This window comes from Bos taurus, chromosome 4, assembly GCF_002263795.3.
Source record: "Bos taurus isolate L1 Dominette 01449 registration number 42190680 breed Hereford chromosome 4, ARS-UCD2.0, whole genome shotgun sequence".
In the NCBI taxonomy this organism is placed as follows: Eukaryota; Metazoa; Chordata; class Mammalia; order Artiodactyla; family Bovidae; genus Bos; species Bos taurus.
Genome location: NC_037331.1, coordinates 30962562 through 30985516, shown reverse-complemented (window position 1 = coordinate 30985516; position 22955 = coordinate 30962562). Strand labels below are relative to the sequence as shown.

Here is a 22955-nt window from a genome sequence, read left to right as displayed (position 1 = left end):
CCTGCTCCCCACTGCACCCTCCTCTTCAGTGTTGCACCTGCAGAGCCCTTTCTCTTCTGAGGTCTCTGCCTCTTGTTCAGGCATTCTTCGTAGCTCACCCATCTTCTGAGCCCTGTTGCCTGTAATCACTTTTGGGAACATTCCTGAGTGTGACTCTCTCATCCCGCTGGCAAGGAAATAAATGCATTTTATTCTTAACTCCGATAATCATCACCTCCACTCTGCGCCATGCTAATGGCAGGGCAGCATCTTAATGACCCTCATCCATGGTCAGTGCCCTCTGGCCAGAGACCACTGGGAACACAGTTGTAGTTGAGCAAGTTGGGTTTGCTGCTTGGCGTGGGGATGGAGCGCTTGCCCTGGGGGGGAGCCGTGCAACAGCTCAGTGCAAGAAGGTTTTAGAAGGATTTACAGGACTTGGTGGTTTGTGTTTGGTGACTCTGGGGAGGATTTAAAGTAGCGCGGCTTTGTTTTTGATCAACCAGCTGGGTAACTGTGAGATATCTTAAATGTTATCTCTAGGAGCAGCAGCAAAGCTAAGGCTGGAAAGAAGCTAAAGCTAAGGAAAGAAGCAGCCATCACTGGTTAGCTGGGCTTCCTGCTACTTTCTTCTGTGACCAATATTTATGCTGTATCTTGTTCAGAGTAGCCATGTTTTTGTCTTGTCCCACCACAGCACGGAGTGACCTTCTCTAGTGTTGACTTTTTGCAGAATCTTTGACATTTAACAGGAGAACGCGGGGCTGGGCCCGAGTGCCAGGCCAGCTCCGGGTATCTGGGCTGCTTCTCCTTCTTCCCGTTTTCACTGCTCTGAATTGCCCTGCTTCAGAGATCAGCCTCCTTGATCAGAGCTTCCACCTGCTCGCCTGCCTACCTGTCCCTTCATTCCTGTAAAGATTTGTCCTCGGCCCCTCCACACTGCCCTGGTTTATCAGCTGTTCTTCCACTCACTAGACAGACGCCATGTGGTGAGGAGCTGTGTGCGTGTGTGCTGATGCGGCCCTGAGCTCCTCTCCTGCCTCCTGTCTCCATTGCTGATCACTTCCCCGGGGTGGGGGGTGGGGGGGCATCGTCCACTGTTCCCCTCTCAGGTTTCTGAACACCGTGGCAGGAAGGCCTAAAACCATACATATGTGTTTTCTACCCTCAGCAGCACAAAGCTGTCTGGCAATTGCTTTTTCCATAACTTGTTTATTCCATGTTGGCACCCCACTCCAGTATTCTTGCCTAGAGGGATCACATGGATGGAGGAGCCTGGTGGGCTGCAGTCCATGGGGTCGCTGAGAGTCGGGCACGACTGAGTGACTTCACTTTCACTTTTCACTTTTCATGCATTGGAGAAGGAATGGCAACCCACTCCAGTGTTCTTGCCTGGAGAATCCCAGGGATGGGGGAGCCTGGTGGGCTGCTGTCTATGGGGTCGTGCAGAGTCGGACACGACTGAAGTGACTTAGCAGCAGCAGTAGCAGCACCCCCTAAAGCCATTTCTCCCAAACAGTTTTCTCTTTGGGCCACCAGTGAATCCCCTCCTCCCAGAAGAGGGTCTCAACTCACACTCTGCAAAGATGATGGAAACCACCTCATCTGTTCTACCTCAGCTTTCTTCTTTTCCCTGCTCTATTTTTTCTTTTTCTAAACCTCCATTGTCTTCCTTCCCCTGATACTCTCTGAAAGGAGGAACTCTTGGTCCTGTGGTAGCCTCACCCCTCCACACCTGTTCCTGACCTGTTTCGCCTTCTCTGCATCACCCCTCACCCGCCCCCCCCCCCACCTCCCCAGCCAGGCAGCCTCTTCAGCCAGACTCCTTCCCTTCCTGGTGACATTCTGAGGTGGTCTTCCTCATCTGTGCAATTCGTCCACATTCACTCATGCCTCAACACTCCCCTTCCCACCGCTGGACTTAACCGTGGTCTTGTCATCACTTTCTCATAGACTCTTCATTTTCATAAACTTGACATCAGATAAGCTTTTCATCGCCCTCCACCTACTCCTGGCTCATCTTGGTTTCACTTCTTCATCATCTTTTTAGTAGGCTTCCTCGTGACTCTGATCCCCCTCTTTTCCTCTCTACTTCCTATGTTTTCTCTTCCTTTATCCATCTTCATAATCCCCTTTCTCTCCTGCTTCCCTTTAACAGTCTCACCCACTCCCTTAACTGGAATAATTCACAGATTTGTCTCTGTCCTTGGCCTTCATACAGAGGCCTCGTTCTTTATTTCTAACTGTTTGCTAAACATCTACAGCATGATGTATTGTCAGTCCTGAAACATCAGTTGTCTGAAACCAGATCCATCAGTCTCAGCAGAACCAGTTTTTTTTGCCCCATTTAATGGCACTTCCATTCTCTGTCACCCACAGATCTGGGATTCGATCTGTCATCTTTGACAATCAAATCCCATGAGTTCTACCTTTGCTTTTGTCTCTTGCATGTGGCCTCATCTTGGGGAGCTCACCACATTAGACTTGCGTTATGGAGCTACTACCTTGTCATCTAAGGGCAGGGCACCAGTCTTACTCACCTTTGCTTGCCCCTTAGTGGCTGGCACAACACCTTCCCCACAGGAAACCCACCCCCCTCCACTGTCTGTTGAATGATGGTCTATAAGTTAAGCATTTTAATGCTTTACTTGCATTTCACAAACTATTTGTCATTGAATGCATTTCTTGTCATTAGTTCACTGAATACCTTTATTTTTAGCTGAGCAAGCACCAGAATGAAGTTTCATGACCAGAGCCTCAACTCTGGTACTTCTGCTCTTTTTCAGGAAGAGCAGTTTGGCATGGGTTGGACGTGAGGCATTAATTTCACCTTCCTTCTTGAGAGCAGATATAATACATAGGGTTATTATGTTTTCACGGCAATTTTAGATAACTTCCATCTCCCTTTATACATTGATTTTTCTGCGTTTTTGCTTCTTTATTTTTTAACAGGTTTTCAAAATGGAAACTACCACTGTGACATAAGATGCTATTGATAGTACATCAATATGGTTCAGCTAGGCCCCTGCCCAGCAGAGTGTAGCTGCCCCGTGCACAGCCCTGTAATACATATTAGTTACACAGACATTAGGGAAGCCCTTCCCATCCATATGTATGCACAGGGCCTGCGGAAGTTAATAATGCCATATATCACATGCACGTAGGATGTAAAATGTACTTCAAAATGACAGCGGGCTCATATAAAACGAGTATTGGCTTACGACAAGAGGAACGCCAGAGGAAGCTTTTTGTCCTTTCAGACCTGCTCTTTACTGAATTATCTGCTTCTGTGTCTCAGTATTCCAGACTCCATTTTGCTACCCCCCCTACTTTTTATTTTTTGGTCAATATTATGCTCATCTTTCCAGCCACCTTATTTCACTTCAGCCACATGGATAACAAAAGAACCTCCTTGGAGAAATGAAAGATAGCAATTACACATTGGTATTCATGTTACAGGAGTCGCTGCCATCCTCGGGGACTTTAACAATGAATATCCAGCATTAATTGCCACAGTAACTGCGTGTCTGACCTTGCTGAAATGTAATACATCAGTTTTACATAGTAAAATTATTTGCTACTAAGAGATTAAAAAGGCATGATCATAAAATTATATTGCTGTTTGGAATGACTAGTAGTTTTTATTTTTAAGAAGATCTTGGAGGACTCGAATGAGTAGGTTGCTACATTTTCTTAGAAATGAGAACATCGGGAGTTGAAATCTTAGTATTCCCACTGACTTGGTTGGCAATTACAAGAGTAGTGCCTTCCTATTCTTATGGAAGGTGAATAAAATACATTGGCATCTCCAGTTAATCAGTGGAAAACTGATTAATAAGGCATGGAGACATAGTACTTTTTATGCACTTGGGGGAAAATGTTCTTTTTGTGTGTTTATACCTAATTTACGTAGGTTTTCTGCCAGGAGCAGGAACATAGAAACGTGCCCGGAACCCTAGGACCTGTTTCCCTTTGTAAGGAAGTAGCATCATTTTTAAGGTGCTGCTTGTTGGCTCTCAGCTTCTTGCATCAATCTTTTGCTCAGACCCTTGGAGATACAGAAGTTACATTTTCTCATGTGTGTCTCTCACACACCCCTTGCCCCCCTCCCCCACCACAATTTCCTCTGGCTGGATGTTGCCAATCAGAATTTCACACTCCACACTCTGAAAGTGTTCATCACTCGGGGCGGCTCCACACTGCTGGGTCAGCAGTGAGCCCGACTCCAACAGAGCCTCGTCAGCGGGCCACGCTGGGCTCTGCCTGTGGAAGCTGTGTGTGCAGAAATGAGTGATTGTTTGGCCTTCTGTCCGCGTTAAAAGTGATCGAGGTGAAGAAAGTCAGTGCAGTCACCCATGACACCCGAATTTCAGCCCAGATGAGATTCTAACTAGAGGATCCATTTTTTGTTCATATCCTGGCAAAACAAGTACATGATACATGTGAAGGCCATCTCAAATTTGCGTGGGCAGGAAGATGAACTGAATAATAGAATGAGTAGTGTTTTGCCCACCTTTTAAAGTAAGACTGTGATGTAAATGACAGTACGTAGCCATTGCATCTACTTAATATGGCTTGCTCATTGTTTTAGTGTTTTGTATGGTTTTTCACTTTTAACATAGTGGCTGTTTAGGAAGCAGTAACCAGGTAAAAGAGTAGTACACATGCAATTAGTGTGTTGTGTTTCTGAGACTTTGAACTTTGGATTTCTTTATTCAGATCATTCAAGTAGTTTTACAAATGAACTCCGACTCCCATCCTCACTGGGTTTTTTTCAGTTTCCTTTAAAGTATGTATGTTTTTCTAATGGTTTATGTGTCCACAGAACTTGATCCTGGACCCATTACCATTAGACGGAGATTCTTGACCAGATTCCTAATTTGTTCTGAATCTATAAAGAAATTAGGTGGGAAAGCAACTTGAGAGATTGCAGCTTTTGTTAGCTTTTTTTGCCTTTTAATCTTCTCTCCCTTTTTCCTTCTTCCATCCATCACTCCTGTCGGCAATTAAAGCAGGATGATGAAGTGACGACGGTTGAGGTGAAAGAGCAGGACCAGAATGTCCTGGTGCTGAAGAAAGTGCAGAGCTGCGGCCCAGCCCCGCAGGCGGGGAGCGCCGAGAGCGATTGGAGGTGAGAGTTTTCACCGGAGCCCCGCGCTTCTGTTTCCTTTCCCTGCCTGCCCCCCTTCTCCCGCTCCATCTCACTCGCTGTCTCTGCCTCCTCTTCCCTCCCTCCCTCCCTTTTTTTCTCCGCCTCTTGCCTCTCGAGCGAGCTAGCTAGCGTTCTAGCTGACTGCAGAGCTCCTAGCAGCCAGATGGACTCGGTTCCCAGCAAAAGGACAGAGGTGGCAAGATCTCTGAGCATCTAGGGGATGCCTTTGTTAGTGGTCGTGCACAATGGGCAGCTCCCGGCTGAGGGTCTTTGACCCGCACTTAGAAAGAAAGGATCCCGCCGCTGCCGCGCTGGCAGACCGAGAGCTGCCCCTGCCCACCTTCGATGTGCCTTATTTCAAATACATTGACGAGGAGGATGAGGACGAGGAGTGGAGCAGCCGCTCACAGTCCTCCACTGAGGAGGACTCGGTGGACTCTCTGCTCTCTGACAGATACGTCGTCGTGTCCGGGACCCCGGAGAAGATCTTGGAGCATCTTTTGAATGACTTGCACCTGGAAGAAGTCCAGGACAAAGAAACAGGTAAGGCAGGGGGGTGTCTCCCGCTTCTTCCAGACTCACGGCTGCAGCGCCCTTATCAGTTTCCTGAGGGGCAAGGCTCCCTCCCTAACCAAAGCAGCAAAGCGCGGGTGGGGGGCGGGGGGGTGGGGTGGAGCGGGGCGGCTGAGCCGGCAGACCTTTGTGCGCCTCCCCCTTAGCCTCCTGCCGTTTTGTTTAAATCCAGTAAATGGACGCATGGAGATCCCAGCAGCCGCCTGGTAAGTGGCTGTACAAAGAAATGATAGGAAGGCACGTATTCTTGTTTTGCTGGCAATTTTTACCAAATCTCACCTAAAGGCAGTTGACAACAAGAGGCCAGCATCCAGTAGCCAGTGTTCAGTGGGAAGGATTACAAGGGAGATGGGGGTTACCGGCAAGCATTTACCTAGCCCGCCCGTGGGAAGCACTGAGCTGGCCGGAGGAGCCTCCCTGCCAAAATGTCAACAATTAATGCAACTATTCAGCAACTAGAAGCTTAGTGGCAACTTCTGCGTTTTTCCAAGTGTTTCACAAACTGCTCAAAGCAAGCCCTACTGTGCAGAATATGAGACTCACAGCTTCTCAGACTAGAAATAATTCACTGAAGTCTTCTTGGTCAGGTTCCTTGTCCTTCTATTTAATCCTCAGGCAAAATACCCGCTTAGCTTTTTCACCCTTGCACTACTGGAAATGCTATCCCTGCATGATCTGGCTAAACTTCCTTCATCACACAGGGCAGTGCTGGATTCTTTTAACCAGGATTTGTAATTTGTTTCAGCCTGGAGCAGTTATCCCAATGAATAGGCCTCTGACTTTAGCCTGAATTCTGTGACTTGATCCCCTGACTAAAATGCACTTTTTGCTGCCGCCATAGCACCTGTCGTGACCACGGTTTGCAATACATGGACTGCATCAATAAAAGGCATTTGGGGGTTGTGCTGGTACAATACTTTGTATCGATAACTCCTTAAGTTTCTCCCATTCAAGAAGGATTTTGAGAGGATAGCTCAGGTGAGAACAAGCATTTCCTTGGGTCCTAGCAGTTTTGTCTGAACTTAACAGATCTGTGCTGCATTATGAAGGACATTAAGAGGAACAAAGATATGTGAAATATGCAGTTGAGTTTTTTAAAAGTCAAAATGACTCCATCACTCATCCTACTGATAGTGTTATTGTTTGATCTCACAATTCAAATAAAAACTTTACTTTGCCTTATGTGTATTTGGGGAAAAAAATAGCAGTAGTCATTTATACACAGGCTAAAAGAAAAACGTATTCTTGTGGCATTTGCTGGGTGGTTTTTGCTCGTCTGTCTATTAATATTTGCACATTTGAGTAATGTTTGCAAGTTCTGCTTCATCAGAGGTGGTCATTATGGAACTGGCCATAATTTTCTGTGTACCGATTACCAGACTGCTTTACACAGGTGGTTTGGACTTGATTACAGACAGGTTATCTGCCATGAAGACACCTTTGAATATGGGTACCAGGTTGGGAGATTCAGTGGCTTGTTCTTAATAGCACTACAGTTCTATTCTGTAGCACAGGACTTCATGTCTAAGTTGTATAAATAAGAGTAGAGATTACTGAAGTCAATCCTGGGCCAGTTGGTTTCTTTTTTTCTTTTGTTCTCACTGTCATTTGTTTTTTGTGAGGGATGGCCTTCTTGTTGTTGTTTAGTCGCCCAGTCGTGTCCAACTCTTGCAACCCCATGGCCTATAGCCTGCTAGGCTCTGCTGTCCATGGGATTTCCCAGGCAAGAACACTGGAGTGGGTTGCATTTCCTCCTGCGGGGCATCTTGCTGACGCAGGGATTGAACCTGTGTCTGCTCGATTGGCAGACAGATCCTTTATCACTGAGCCTCCAGGGAAGTCCTGGTGCCTACTAACAAGCTCCCATACTTAATACTGGGAATGAAAAATCACCCTGATCCCTCTTAGTAATGCCAGCGGTCGCCTCCTGTTGGGAAAGGGTGTTGTAGCTGGTGTGTCGTGACTGTTAGTCCCAGGTTGCTTTAGATTATACCAACACCGGGGTCTCACGTGTCACTCTTGCCAGGTGCTGAGCAAAGCAGAGAGGACCAGGACTCAGTGGGGGTGGCTTCAGTCCTGCTGGGCCAGCCTCTCCTCACTCCTACTCATTTCCTTAGCATTTGCAGGGGACGCAAACACATGTGTTGGCAGAGACACCTGAGGGGGAAAATGGTAATAATACTTCCTCTGATCAAAGGAGAGTTTTATGATAATGAAAAAATCAACTTTGGAGAGAGATGGATGTGTAATATCATAGGGACACCTAAGTAGAAGTCACACACAGTTCTTCCAAACTTCATGAACAGCACTTGGAGAAAATACAACAGAAAGACCCTGTATGTGGCTTTTGTTGATAAAACTAAAAGAAATCTCATAAATATAAGATCAGTTTCATGTAAAAATGGAAGAAAAGTGATTATGAGTTTGTTCTAGTTTGAACACCAAATGAATCACTTATTTTAAAGTAGCTGAGGCCCCTTGTCACTGATAGAGGTGAATTTCAGTTCTTTATCTTGTTCAGGCTGGCAACCCTCATTATAAAAGGCCTATGTATTCAGGGGTCTAATAGAGTCTCGTAAACATATGGAAGACAGATGGAGGAAAATGAGAAGGGGCTGTAATAAAAGTATACAGCAGTGTTTTTATGTTCTTGAGCGCCCCTTTTAGGGAGCTGGAGCCATATGGAGCCGGGTGGAGCCATATGGTGGTGGTCCACATGGCCCCAATGGCAGTGAGGGAGAAAGGTACATGGGAGGAAATAAATGATTCGGGTTGGGATGAGCCTGATCTTGATTCTTACATTCCTGTACCTGCCAGAGGCTGGGGAAGTTAACCAAACAAGAGATGCAAGTTATTCCCCATCTCTTTGCCACAAAAGTCACTTCATTGTTAAAGTGTAGGTTCACGGCCCAGTAGAAGAGACTTATACTCAGAAAGGAAAGTTCAAGCGATTGCTAGTTGATGTTAAGATGCAAGCAGGAAAAAAAGTTTACTTAATTGAGTGGAATAGAAATATGAGATAATGTATTTTTGTTATTACCTGAATTAAGAATAGAATAGAAAACAACAATTCATACAGTATTCTATCACCATATCAAACTGAGTTTTAAAAGCAAAAAAGATTGGAGATGCTTACAAGCAACCTACTAATGATTTTCCTAAATGATTTGACCCACATGACACTATGCTTATTTTCATATCATAATCTTCTGCGTGCCTACCTTTCCCCTCTGGTAGTACCTGGCACAAAAACCCATCCTTTGATTATCTCTGGAATGAATGAATGCATAATCCTTCCTTGTTTAAAATTGAAAAACTATTTGAGTCTGGTAACTGGATATCTGTTGGTGAACATGCAAAGACTGAAGCTGTTTGCAAAGATTTCCTTTTCTTTCAAGGTTCAGGTTCTGACTTGAAGGATTTGGAATGTTAGAGGAAAATCAAGCAGCTCTGTCTTCCATCTTCCCAGAAATAGGACAGATATCACTGGGCATTCCTAGCCCAGGAGACTTACACGGAAGGCAAGAAGCAAGAAAACCAGTTTGTTGTGTGTGGAGGAGCTGGGGGGATGGAGGTCTAAGTCTGTACCACTGCCCTGGTCCGCAGTGGTGGCTGCTCCTGTTTAAGCCCTTCCCCTCCCTGGAAAGGATGCAAGATGCTTCTGTTAGGAATAACGATTTCTGTTTCAAAGTGGGGCAGATGGGGGCGACACACTGTGTATCCTATGGATTACACAGAGAAAATCCTTCTTACTGATTTTTTTTCCTACATCTGCATTATGATGAGTCTACTTTAGGGGAAACATGAGCAAAGGACATTATTTGCTGCCCTGTTTCTTCTGTGTCTTGGGTTTTTTTTCATCTTTTCAAAGCAAATATGCTTGTGATAACAGGTTTTCAAGAAAAACAGAGACTAGGATAGTGGAAACAGGTAAAGCCTATCAGCCAATGCTTACTAGGCTTGACCTGCTTTCTTCCAGGTATGGCTGTTCTTACTTCATGAGGTTGCCTTCAGGATATCGTGGACTCGGTGTGTGTTGACCACAGTGTAGTCTGTGCGAGTGGGTGTACTTTCAGTGGCATCTACAAGGCTCCTTACATCATGGAGAAAGTGAGTCCCTTACCTGTGTAGCGAGGCCACCACCTCTGTGAAAGTTAATACCTGGGTTATGTCATAGAAGCGTCTCACTTAATTGATGGGGTGCCACAGCTGCTCTCCATCTCCAGCTTAGTAGTGTTTTTGGAGCACTGCATTGATGGGACCTTGAGTGGAACTAGAACAGCATGACAGTTTTTCACTGACTTTTTTACCTTCTTCCCCCTGCCAACAGCAAACCTGTCCTGAATACATGATACATACTTCTTTTGAAGGAAAATTAAGAATGCCTTTTTTCCTGATCATTGGAAATACAGAAGACAATTTAGGTGAACTTCTTCCTTAATTTCCTTATCTTTTAGGATTTCTGAAAAGCTGTTGGGTCTTCTTCCAGGCTTTCTTTTGCAAGTGACAAGATCTTTTTAAGCCTGTGCCCGCATGGCTGTGGAGGACTAGAACTTTTGGGGGCTGGCATAGAGCTTTTAGATGGTTGGGAGGCTCCCCATGGTTTTATGCAGTTAACATGCATGTAACATTATCTTGGATTTGTCTTTTTATTTTTGTGGTACCATGTGACACGTCATAGACCAGTCATAGATCTTATCTGTGTCTGCATCATTGGCTGCACACGGGGCATTTTTCAAAATACCAGTATCTGAGTCCCACCCCAGAGATGCTGATTCAGTTGACCTGAGTTGAGACCTAGGCCTTACGGTCTTTGAAAGCTCCGCAGGTGATGCTGTGCGTAGGCAGGTCTGAGAGCCACAGAGCTAGCATGATGACTGTGTCTCCCCACTTTCTTCAAAGACAAATTCCAAGCGTCAAATAGTTATGCATTTGCCCCTGGAAGCTAGGGGGGAGTCATTTCCACTTTGCCCCACCGCGCTCCCCACTCCCTCTCCTGGGTTCATATCTGGCCTCGTATCCACTGTTTCCTGCCCCAGTACCTCTGCAGCCTAAGTTCAGAATCACAAACCTGCATTGTTGGTCGAGCCTCTAAAACAGTTTTGAAAAGAGGAGATAATCCAGGGAAACAGTGGTGCTGGTCACACAGCTCTTTGCTCTCAATTCTTGGAATGAGGAGGCAATGGTATAGTGAGCAAAACCCATTTGGATTTTTGCCAGGGTTCTGTCATGCCCCACGGATCTCTGGGTGGTCCTTCAGTCTTACAGCTGAGAACGTTTACTTCTGTAAGAAATGATGTTTTGAGGAAGAATATGCAGACAGCAGAGTAGAAGGGGCATTCAGATGAGATTCAAAGTGTTGGTTCCTGGTTCTGGACTCGATTAGTAAACTAGCCTGAGACCTTGAGCAGTTATACATGAAGTGATTTCTGAAGTGTCTTTCATCACTGAAATGCTTTGGTCCAAAGAGATTTATATCAACCCTTTCCTTTCAAAATATGTCACAGAACCCTGAAATTCTAGATTTGGAGCCCCTAGTGTTCATGCAGCCACCTGCCAGAACCTCACGGTCATTTTATGCTTACCTCACCATCACTTAGGCATGCGCAAGGACTTAGGTCATTTGGCCTGACTCTTGTTGCTCTTGTCTTCCTGCTGTATTTCTTCAGCCTCACTCAGAGAGCAGTTAGAATGTTGATGGGGTAACAGACTTGGAATTCAAGGCTCAGTGGCCCTATCTGGTGATGACTTAAGCGTGTTTGTGTAGAACCTGGTCCAGTGGGAAACTTCTTAAGTTCCTTTCAGAAATTATGTTATAACGTTTACAAAGAACAGCTTTGATTTATCACCAACTAGTAAAATACATTTGCAGAGACTTTTATTACCAGGCCATTTTGGGTAATTCAGAAACAGTCTTTTGCCAGAGAAAAGCAGGGGGTTTTCCCCCCAGTGGTGAAATGTACTGCATCCCTGCTCTCAGACTAGCACTCCCTCTGTAATTCCTCTAGTTTTAACTTTACACACTGCTCCTGTGATAAAATACAACAGTGTATTTTTGAGTGTCCAGTTTATATATACATGTGAAAGTGAAAGTTGCTCAGTCGTGTCTGACTCTTTGCAACCCCATGGACTATATAGTCCATGGAATTCTCTAGGCCAGAATACTGGAGTGGGTAGCCTTTCCCTTCTCCAGGGGATCTTTCCAACCCAGGGATCGAACCCAGGTCTCCCGCATTGCAGGCAGATTCTTTACCAGCTGAGCCACAAGGGAAGCCCAAGAATTTTGGAGTGGATAGCCTATCCCTTCTCCAGCAGATCTTCCCAACCCAGGAATCAAACTGGGGTCTCCTGCATTGCAGGCAGAGCCTTTACCAACTGAGCTATTAGGGAAGCCAATATACATGTGATGAATGCCAAAGAAAATTTTAATTCCTTCCTTCCACAATTATCTCTGACCTCTACTATTATGTAGGCACTGTTGTAGCCATGGGACACAGCTATAAACAGAACACCGCAACTCCTCTGTGGGGCTTACATTTTAATGGGGGGAGTCAGCCAAAAAACAAAGAGGGAACCAGTGGATGTGAAAGATGTGATATGAATGGGTGCTAAATAACCAATCTCATTACAGGCACTAGTGTGGGAGAACTGTATCTATATGCCATTAAAGATGAAGAAGCTATATTTTAGCATATCTGAAGTAGTATAGAGAATTAACATGAAGCTTCTGGTCTTATTCAGCAAAGTTCAGAACTGAAGGAAATAGTTGAAAAAATAAATAGATACAAGACAAAAGGAATTTGAAGTAGGCATGGGTATCCCCAGATGGTACTTGCTTCAGCTAGAAGTTGTAGGCTTTATATCGCTGTAGTTGCTTGGTATCAGCCGTTTACCTTCCTGACCTGTGCAGATAACTTTCTCAGAGACTCATAACTGGACTAGGTTGCCACTTGAGGTCTTTTTCAGCTTTATGGAGCTGTCAATTTTAAATATTAGGTTAATTCTGTTTGCATACATGCTAATGAAAAAAATCAACGAAAGACTGAAGAAATTCATTAGCCTTGACTCCAGCTGCCTTGGGTGTGCCTCAGATGCAGATGAGAGACCCACTGTTCAGCAAAGGCTTGTTTTTCCAAATAAAGTGAAGGCTTGAAACAGCAATCCACAGTGACAGTGAAAATCCCGAAAGTGCCGTTGAGAGAGCACTAGGAATAAAAGTGCTCATATAAGCGTCTGGTTTCTGTTCTGCTCTGTAATCTTTGTGCATTTGGTTTGGTTTCTTGGCAGTTCCCTTAGCTTCTCTCCTAATTGCTAATATGGAGAATGTGTTGTTATTGCTGATTGCAATCGAAGTATTGGAAGACTTTATAAATTAATATTGACAAAGTGACAAGATAATTAGAATTGTGTAGAAATTTCTTTCTCGGTTGCCTCATTTATGAAAGCAAAGAACTTAGATCACATGACATCTGAGGCCCCCTCCAATTTTGAGAGCCAGGTTTTGACACCACTCCATTTATCTGAACGTCTGCTCCCTTAGAATGATGCTTGTATAGGATGATTATCTCCAGCTAATGGACAGAGACACCAAGGCAGAAGAAGTTAACTAAGGTGCTTCAGAGATAGAGGGATCATTTGAATCTGGAAATGAACCCAGCTGTGTTCGTAGCTTTATCTCAGACATCTTTTTTGTCTAGTTACTAGAATCATGGATAAAAGGCAGAATTGAAGGAAAAAATCTACCATTCACCTCTAGCTATAAACCTCAAATCAAGCATTTTAGTAGTCACTTTAGGGAGAACTACTCTCCAGCACAAAGACTTGCTTCTTGGTCTCCAGCTGTGAGTAAAGTGGCCACTGCATTGGCTGACTGCTTCCAGAAGGTTACACAAGACCGAGGGTGTGAGGGAAGAGGTCCTAATTATCAGCTGATGCTGTATCAGACCACTCACATGAGAAATGATTAAAAATCAGATTTTAACTGAATTTCATTTGAGGTGTTCATCTTCTGAACTCATCTATTCACACCACCTTTGAACAAGTGATATTATGAATAATAACAAGGGAATTGATGCTTTTACACTGCCAGTAGATTGTGGGTTAATTAATACTCCTGTTGGTAATGAAGCCAGGTGAAATGAAGTGAGACAGAGCTGAAGCATAAGGTCATTAATGTAGGCTGATTAATAATGGAAATGTGGAAGTTTTCATTACAACCTGAGCGATGGGAAAAGGAGATGTTTATTGGATAAGGACATAAGCAGAAGTACAGCCTACTTTTCAGGGAAGCTATTCCTGTTTAGAACATATTGGGTCAGTGGAATACGTTTTTCAAAATCACATCATTTTCATGTTTTATACCACATGATCTCTTCCAGGACAAGTATAAGTCTAGAGCACATAGAAACAAGCTAAAGTACTGTAGGGCTGTGGGAAATTAATTTCAGGAGGATCTGAAGACAGGAAATGGAAAATGAAGCACGCAAGGGGTAAGAATTACCTTAGAAATAGACCTTTAGTCTCCTGACTATAGGAATTTTGAAAAACTTGTGCATCTTCACAAGAGTTTTTGGACTTTCTTCTTTGAATACTTCTTCGATATTTTATGGAAAATATCAATAACTTTATGATGGGTTAGACTGAAGGCCAGGTCCTGGACACAGGAAGCGAGGTAGAGGATCTTTGAAAGTTTCTTTGGCACATTATGTCCTAAACGAAATACACATGTGACTGCTTGTTTCTGTGAAGTCTGTCCTGGTGGCGTGTCCTGAACCCCCCAAACCACCAGGGTCTCCCTTTGTAAACTGTAGCCAGAGCAAAAGACTTAGAAATGAATGGAGTTCCTCCTTTATTCACCTTTGCACATTTTATTTGCCTTATTCCCCTTATTTCCATTTTCTTTGCCTCAGATGCTCAATTTGGTCCTCATATCTTTCGATAGACAGCTGTGGGGAACCTTAGGTGTTTCTTTTTTGTAGTTCAGTAAATTCTAATCTCCTTGAATGGCTAGTGGATAAATTATTACAAATAATAAAATACTCTGGTACACTGAGAGTTGCCATACATATGTGCATAAATTACCAAATTTCAAAGAATCAAAATATATAAAATACCATCTATTTTTAAATATAAAGCATAAAGGCCCTCTCTAATAAGTCACAAAATATGTAGAATATCTTTGGTTTTATAATCATGTGAATAAGATATTGGCTTAAATCTGTATAGTCTCTTTGACATAGTGTGAAGGTTGCTTTTTAAACACAAACCCAGTATTACTTGTAGTTTTTCTTATAAAGATGTGTTTGAGAAAAGCTTTGTTTAGATTTCCCTTTATATTTTGTCTCCCTAATATATATCTTTTAAAAACAAAGGATGCTACTTCTTTCTATTTATAGTTCTATAATCTATAATCTCTGTAGCACAGTTTCTCAGTTAATTTGTGCTGATTTTTATTCTTAATAAACTTTTGGGAGGGGGGAGTTCTTTTTAAAAGGAAAATGAATTTTTATTTCCTTAAAAAGAAAATGCTTTTCTCGTCTTAAAGTTTTAAAAATGACTGCATTTTCTCAGTGAATTTGGGGTATATTGGCACACTTAATATTGTACTTTAGTAGAAACACTTGTGATTTTGTGAGGGTCCAGCTGTATTTCCAGAAACTTGTTTAAATGTGTGATATGAGTCAGGTATTTTTGGAGCAGCAGATTCTAAAATTTCTGGAGATATGATACTGTCTCAAAAGTGTGTTTAATTTTAGCAGAACCATAGTTTTAATGTAACATCAGCAAATGAAATTACTCGAGACTGTGTTTAAAGCAATTCAGTGGATTAAAAACAACTCTTCTCTCTCTCCCTCTGTTCCCTTCTCTCCCTCAGAGATCTTGTGTGTCATCTTTACTCTTGATGGAATTAATGTGAGATCATCAAATGTTCTCATCCGTATTTTTAAATACTGTGACATTGTCCTCAGTCAAAAATTTTAGGGTCCTGTCAGAAAATGGGGGAAAAAGTGATTCTTCAATACAACAGTGTGTATTTCAGATAGTCTTATAAGTGTCAGGAAGGAATGCTAGTGGATGGCAGTCTGTTGATTATAATCACCGCATGTTAGAGTCTCTCACAGCGTGTTTCTATCAAATTACGGCTTTAGGTAAAGTGTACAAAGCCACAGAATTGTTGTAATTGACAAGCACATGTCTAAAAGGGATATTCTTCAAGTGAGAGAATTTTTGTCTTTAACACACCTATAATTGAGCTTTTCCTCATTTCTCTCTGCAGTCTTTCTCATTATAACCTTCCCCTCCCATTTCCCATTATCCTCATTTTCTGCCCTTGGGGCTTTCTTGCTCTACAATCGAAACCATTCTTTTCATTCTGTTTGCTGCTTTTTTGCCTTGTACTTAAGGCTGCTGTTGGGCTGTCAGTCCTTCCCCCAAATCCCAGAAATAAATATGAAATGAGACAGAATTGGGAGGTATGGGTGAACAGAAAGTGTGGAAAACTAAAATGTCTTATTGTAATACCCAGAATATCTTGTTGTAATCTAAATAGTGGCAGGAGATTACTTTCAGAGCAATGCTATATCCTTCTCTGCTTCACACTTACCCTTCTTGTCTGTTTTCAGCATACAGGATACTTGATGAACCTTCTAATTTTTAAATCTTTTAATCCTATAAATGAGCTTCACTTAGTGTGAAGATGAAAAGCAGAAGTTAAAATTTCCCATCTCATGCCTAGTAGGATATTTCTATTTAAATGCTCAGTCTAAAAATGAACAGGAGTTTAGGTGAGTGGTGTTTATATCAGCGCTGGTGATAGATAGTAGTTTTAATATTAAAGCATCTGGTATTTTCTTTCTACATCCCTTTCTGTGCCTTAAATAGTCTTGTTATGAAGAAAGATTTACATAGTATTTAGAGCAAGTTAATCCCCCCCACCACACACACAGAATTTTCTTCCTGTTTTGCTTGATAGCACGTATTTTGTTTTTGTGTAGCAGGCTTATAGATACTGTAAATCCAGTGTCGTGTATTTTGTTAAGGAAAAAAAAAAAAAGCATAGAGAGAACAGGATGGAGATATTTCCATCCTAATTTTAGCTCTTGTCCCCAGAGTTGAACATGTAAAATGTGACCTCCTGTGTCTTAGTTCAGTTTGGTCTGAATTTGAAGGCATTGCAAAGCCATTTTCATTCACTACTGATGACTTTTATAGAAAGATTTGATTAGGCTCAAATTCTGCCATTGCTGATTAGCATATTGTGAGTGTATCATATCTCAGAATTATTATGACCATTTACACTATTTGACTGTATTCTGGGGGAGGTTGTTGGTTCTTTTAAAAAGAGATCAGAAACATGCAAGGCAAATGTTTCTTTATCAGCACATTCTAGAAATTCACAATAATGAGATTAGGGTAAATTCACAACACTCATCTCTCTTTAAATGTACTTTTCCTGCTTATGATAGTTGAGAAACTTGAGAACGAGACCACATTATTGATACTGTATTTGAGTTCCTGATTTTCTGTGCGTATATATTTTTTGTGATTAGGCATGGCTGCATATAACAGAAAATCTCGAACAGTGATGTACACAAATATCCATATACTTCTGTCTCATGTGCAAATAGAAATAAAGAAATGCACTCCAGAGCTGGTAAGGCACATCTGAAATCAGCTAGAGGTATGATTCCTTCCAGCTCTTTGCTCCAGTGTCCCTATACATTTCTGTCCTTTCAAAGTAATATAAACATATTGTAATTTAAAGTGCCATGTAAACACTTTTTTAAAGCCTATAAAGATTAAGTCTTATATTTTTCTCTATAGGTGAGTATTTACACTAATCTCATGTATTCTTTTTTTTTTAATTGAAGTATAGTTGAGTTATAATGTTGTGCCAATTTCTGCTATACAGCAAAGTGATTCAGTTATATACATTAAGACATTATTTTTTTACATTCTTTTCCATTGTACTTTATCACGTATATTGAATATAGTTCCCTCGGCTATGCATTAATTATAATCTTGTGTATTCTTACTTCTCAGGGCTTATTTAACTGTAAGTACCTTTCTCTTATGTAATTTGAACCACTGACTTCATGATTGAGAATTCTTCATCTTTTACTCCCAAATTCTCCCTACTAGTTGTGAGAAATATTTTTCATAAATAAACAACATATACAAAGAAGTAGTTCATGTCATAAGGCTTTGAAGAAGTTTTTTAAACACTAGCACAAATTAAAATTATTCTTCTCAGGGTAGGCTATAGTATACCACTTTATATATTATTGTATTCCTGGTGATATTTCAGAACTCATATGTGCCCATTACATATCTGTGTGGATCAAATCACCGTGAATCATGCTAACAGAGAAACTTAAGAATGTTCTTAGGCTTGTGAGTAGTACATTTACTTTAAAACAAAACAAAACTGACTTATTATTAGAACCATTTGAGACAAGGAATATGTATGAGTGCCTTCAGCCAAAAGGCAAAAATACCTTGCCCAGTGGCAGGTGATACATGTTTAATGGCCTGTTTATCCAGAGGTTGGACTGATAGGTGATAACTGAGGTGAGGGACAGCCAAGACATTGACATGCAAGTCAGTTCTTTTGCTTTAGGAAAGAGTGAACACGATTTAACATGACTAATGATTTCCAGTATCTGTAATGTCTAATACAGAGAAGTTTATGTAGAAGAAAAGGAATTTTATGATTTGACCTTTAAAAAAAATTGTTTTCCTTTCTGTCTTTACATTTCAGTTGTTTAAAATATGAATATGTGTAGTGGCCATTAAAATAGCTTAAAAGCCTTGTGAATTTGTGGACTGTCTTAATCCTTCTCTGTGATGATCATTTCTACCTTTGGAAAAGTCAATCGGTCGATCTCTCGTAGCTGTGTGCTATTGCCAGGTGCTTGCTAGGAAATAGAAACAAAGTGGTATTTGAGTAGGGATAAAGGGACTCTAGCATGCTGGCATGCAGATGAAAAACAACTTCACCGGGGCATCTCTGGCCATTCAAGGCCCATAAAATGACTAGGTTCCTTTATGGTGCTTTCCCCTATCTCAACCCAGGATTTTGTGACTTTCCTGCATTTCCTTTCCCCCTATCCCTGACACGGACAGTTTGACTCGACACCCTCAGGAGAGCATCACACAGTTAGAAACATTGCTGAGGCTCGGCCCAGCTTAGGGCCTGAGCCCCTTCTGACATTAACTTGCATTAACATGGTGGTGGTTTTCCTTACTTATCTCAGTCTTGGTGTCACCATCCTGCAAAGATATAAGCCCTACCTACCTCCTAGGGTGGCTGTGAGGAGCAGAGACCAGCTGGGTGAAGCTCGTGATACAGCTCACAGTATGTGGTCCATAAAGAGTGGCTGGATTTTTTTTTTTTTTTCACACAGACTAGCACTCTTTTCCCTTCCAGTGTTTCCCTATCACCCACCAAAACCACCACTAGCTTTCTGGGGCATGGTAAGGAACAGGCGTGGTTCAAAGCAAATTTGAGTCTCTCTGAGGCTAAAACAAAACAAAATAAAAACAAGACTGGTCAGCAAAAACAAGACCGGGAGCTGACTGTGGCTTAGATCATGAACTCCTTATTGCCAAATTCAGATGTAAATTGAAGAAAGTAGGGAAAACCACTAGACCATTCAGGTATGACCTAAATCAAATCCCTTAGGATTATACAGTGTAAGTGACAAATAGATTCAGGGAATTAGATCTGATAGACAAAGTGCCTGATGAACTATGGTTCGTGACATGGTACAGGAGGCAGGGATCAAGACCATCCCCAAGAAAAAGATGCAAAAAAGCAAAATGGATGTCTGAGGAGGCCTTACAAATAGCTGTGAAAAGAAGTGAAGTGAAAATCAAAGGAGAAAAGGAAAGATAAGAAAAGATAAGAAAGGAAAGAACTCTGTTCTTCAGAGTTCCGAAGAACAGCAAGTGAAGTGAAGCGAAAATCAAAGGAGAAAAGGAAAGATAAGAAAGATAAGAAAAGGAAAGAACTCTGTTCTTCAGAGTTCCGAAGAACAGCAAGTGAAGTGAAGCGAAAATCAAAGGAGAAAAGGAAAGATAAGAAAAGGAAAGAACTCTGTTCTTCAGAGTTCCGAAGAACAGCAAGGAGAGATAAGAAAGCCTTCCTCAGTGATCAATGCAAAGAAATAGAGGAAAACAACAGAATGGGAAAGACTAGAGATCTCTTCAAAAAAATTAGAGACACCAAGGGAAATTTTCATGCAAAGATGAGCTCAATAAAGGACAGAAATGGTATGGACCTAACAGAAGCAGAAGATATTAAGAAGAGGTGGCAAGAATACACAGAAGAACTATACAAAAAAGATCTTCACAACCCAGATATTCACGATGGTGTGATCACTCACCTAGAGCCCGACATTCTGGAATGAGAAGTCAAGTGGGCCTTAGGAAGCATCACTATGAACAAAGCTAGTGGAGGTGATGGAATTCCAGTTGAGCTATTTCAAATCCTAAAAGATGATGCTGTGAAAGTGCTTCACTCAATATGTCAGCGAATCTGGAAACCTCAGCAGTGGCCACAGGACTGGAAGAGGTCAGTTTTCATTCCAATCCCAAAGAAAGGCAATGCCAAAGAATGCTCAAACTACCGCATAATTGCACTCATCTCACACGCTAGTAAAGTAATGCTCAAAATTCTCCAAGTCAGGCTTCAACATTACATGAACTGTGAACTTCCAGATGTTCAAGCTGGTTTTAGAAAAGGCAGAAGAACCAGAGATCAAACTGCCAACATCGGGTGGATCATAGAAAAAGCAAGAGAGTTCCATAAAAAACATATAATCTGCTTTATTAACTAGGACAAAGCCTTTGTGTGAATCACAACAACTTGTGGAAAATTCTTCAAAATTCTACTGGACCACCTGACCTGCCTCTTGAGAAATCCGTATGCAGGTCAGGAAGCAACAGTTAGAACTGGACATGGAACAACAGACTGGTTCCAAATAGGGAAAGGAGTATGTCAAGGCTGTATATTGTCACTCTGCTTATTTAATGTATATTCAGAGTACATCATGAGAAACGCTGGGCTGGATGAAGCACAAGCTGGAATCAAGATTGCCGGGAGAAATAACCTCAGATATGCAGATGACACCACCCTTATGGCAGAAAGTGAAGAAGAACTAAAGAGCCTCTTGATGAAAGTGAAAGAGGAGAGTGAAAAATTTGACTTACAGCTCAACATTCAGAAAACAAAGATCATGGCATCTGGTCCCATCACTTCATGGGAAATAGATGGGGAAACAGTGGAAACAGTGGCAGGCTTTATTTTTTTGGACTCCAAAATCACTGCGGATGGTGACTGCAGCCATGAAATTAAAAGACACTTACTCCTTAGAAGAAAAGTTATGACCAACCTAGACAACATATTAAAAAGCAGAGGTACTACTTTGCCAACAAAGGTCTGTCTAGTCAAGGCTATGGTTTTTCCATTTGTCATGTATGGATGTGAGAGTTAGACTATAAAGAAACCTGAGCTCCAAAGAATTGATGCTTTTGAACTGTGGTGTTCGAGAAGACTCTTGAGAATCCCTTGGACTACAGGGAAATCCGACCAGTCCATCCTAAAGGAAATCAGTCTTGAATATTTATTAGAAGGACTGACGTTGAAGCTGAAACTCCAATACTTTGGCCACCTGAAGTGAAGAACTGACCCATTTGAAAAGACCCTGATGCTGGGAAAGATTGAAGGTGGGAGGAGAAGGGGATAGCAGAGGATTAGATGGTTGGATGGCATCATTGACTCAATGGACATGAGTTTGAGTAAACTCGGGGAGTTGGTGATGCACAGGGAGGCCTGGCGTGCTGCAGTCCATGGGTTCGCAAAGAGTTGGACACAACTGAATGACTGAACTGAACTGACCTGAGGCTAAAATACGTGTGCTGGGTAGTGATGGTAGGTGTGGAGATTTGCTTCGATATTCACATGGATGGAATAGTCATCAGTCTGGAGCTTGTAGACTACTGCCCTTTGTAGTTCTTTAATGACCTCACTAGTCAAATTCCATATCTTTGCAAAGGTGGACACTTTATCCTGCTACTTTGTCTTCAACCTGAAGTAATAGGAGTTTGGTTGTCAGTTGTGACCAAACCTTTCTTTGTGACCCTAAACCACAAGTCTTCCCTGTACCTGTGTGAGAAAGAAAGCAGCCATGTGATGTTGTGACTATTCTGGAAACTAGGCACAAAGGCATGTCTGCTGTCAGTCACTGGTTAAGATACTTATCCTAGAAATGTTTTCAAACAAAGGCAATATGTTAAAGTAAGTTTTCTTGTATTGGAAGCGTTCAGTTTGCATAAGATCTTGTGCCAAATTGCTTAGAAAGAGCCGTAGTTGTGTTTACTTTAAATGAGTACATTTGTAGAATATTTTTATTGTTAATATATCTAGCTATCATGCCAATTCTTAGCTTTAATATAGGCAGTTGACCATCCATTGCTAAATTTTGTTTAAAGTAGCTTTTCTAGTGTCCCTAAATTTTTTTTTTTAACCAGAAACTAAAGTAAGTTAGTAAATAAAGTTTTACTTGTCTGAAATTCAGCACCAGTGATTGACAGTGACCAAGGGGGAAAAATGAATACTCAGAATGGTGACATATTTCAAGTTTTGAAAGAAAGCTGATAATAGAGATTCTGCTTAGTGCTTAGGAGATAAAAATGTCATACCTTGTTTGAAGTTTATTCAAGGATTAGAGTTACTGCTTGAAATAGCCAGGCCTGCAATCCATGTGGTCGCAAAGAGTCAGATATGACCTAGTGACTGAACCACAACCAGACTTGAGACTTCTGATTTAAGATTTAATGTATAAATTAATTTTCTTTTGTCTCATGAAATTTTAGAAAATTTGCCAGGCACTTAGGAACACAGTTTGTATCTTAAGAAATCATTGTGTGGTGTTGATTGTACAAGATTCAGCAACTCAGTTATGTTAGACTGAGCAAATCTTTGGTATTAATTTTTGTTGGTAGATTCTGGCAGATTGGTATTTTAAGCATCATACTCATGATAATTGCCATATTCTCATATATACTGTATCAATACAAAACAGTATTTGCATTGATCATGAAGAAATCTGACCTGGCTCATTCGTGAGAGCACCTGCTGTTACTGATCAATGAACTACACAATTACAAGGAGAGTCTTTGGGGAGAAACAGTATGCTAGATGGTGTGAGAGCTGGTTGTCAGAATATCTATAGTTTCTTTCAGTCTA

The 22955-nt window shown here is 41.8% G+C and overlaps 1 protein-coding gene across 3 annotated transcripts in view; it reads left to right on the top strand.

Annotated features, from left to right (window-relative positions):
* RAPGEF5 (Rap guanine nucleotide exchange factor 5) overlaps positions 1 to 22955 on the top strand; it is a 235203-nt gene that overhangs the window by 157788 nt on the left and 54460 nt on the right. For 2 of the 3 annotated variants that reach the window (XM_005205289.5, XM_059885819.1), the window contains 2 exons: positions 4992 to 5110; positions 5586 to 5674. In XM_005205289.5, the coding sequence (XP_005205346.3) occupies positions 4992 to 5110; positions 5586 to 5674 (208 nt within the window). The remainder of the gene's footprint in view (positions 1 to 4991; positions 5111 to 5585; positions 5675 to 22955) is intronic. The other variant, XM_010804110.4, reaches the window with a different exon arrangement.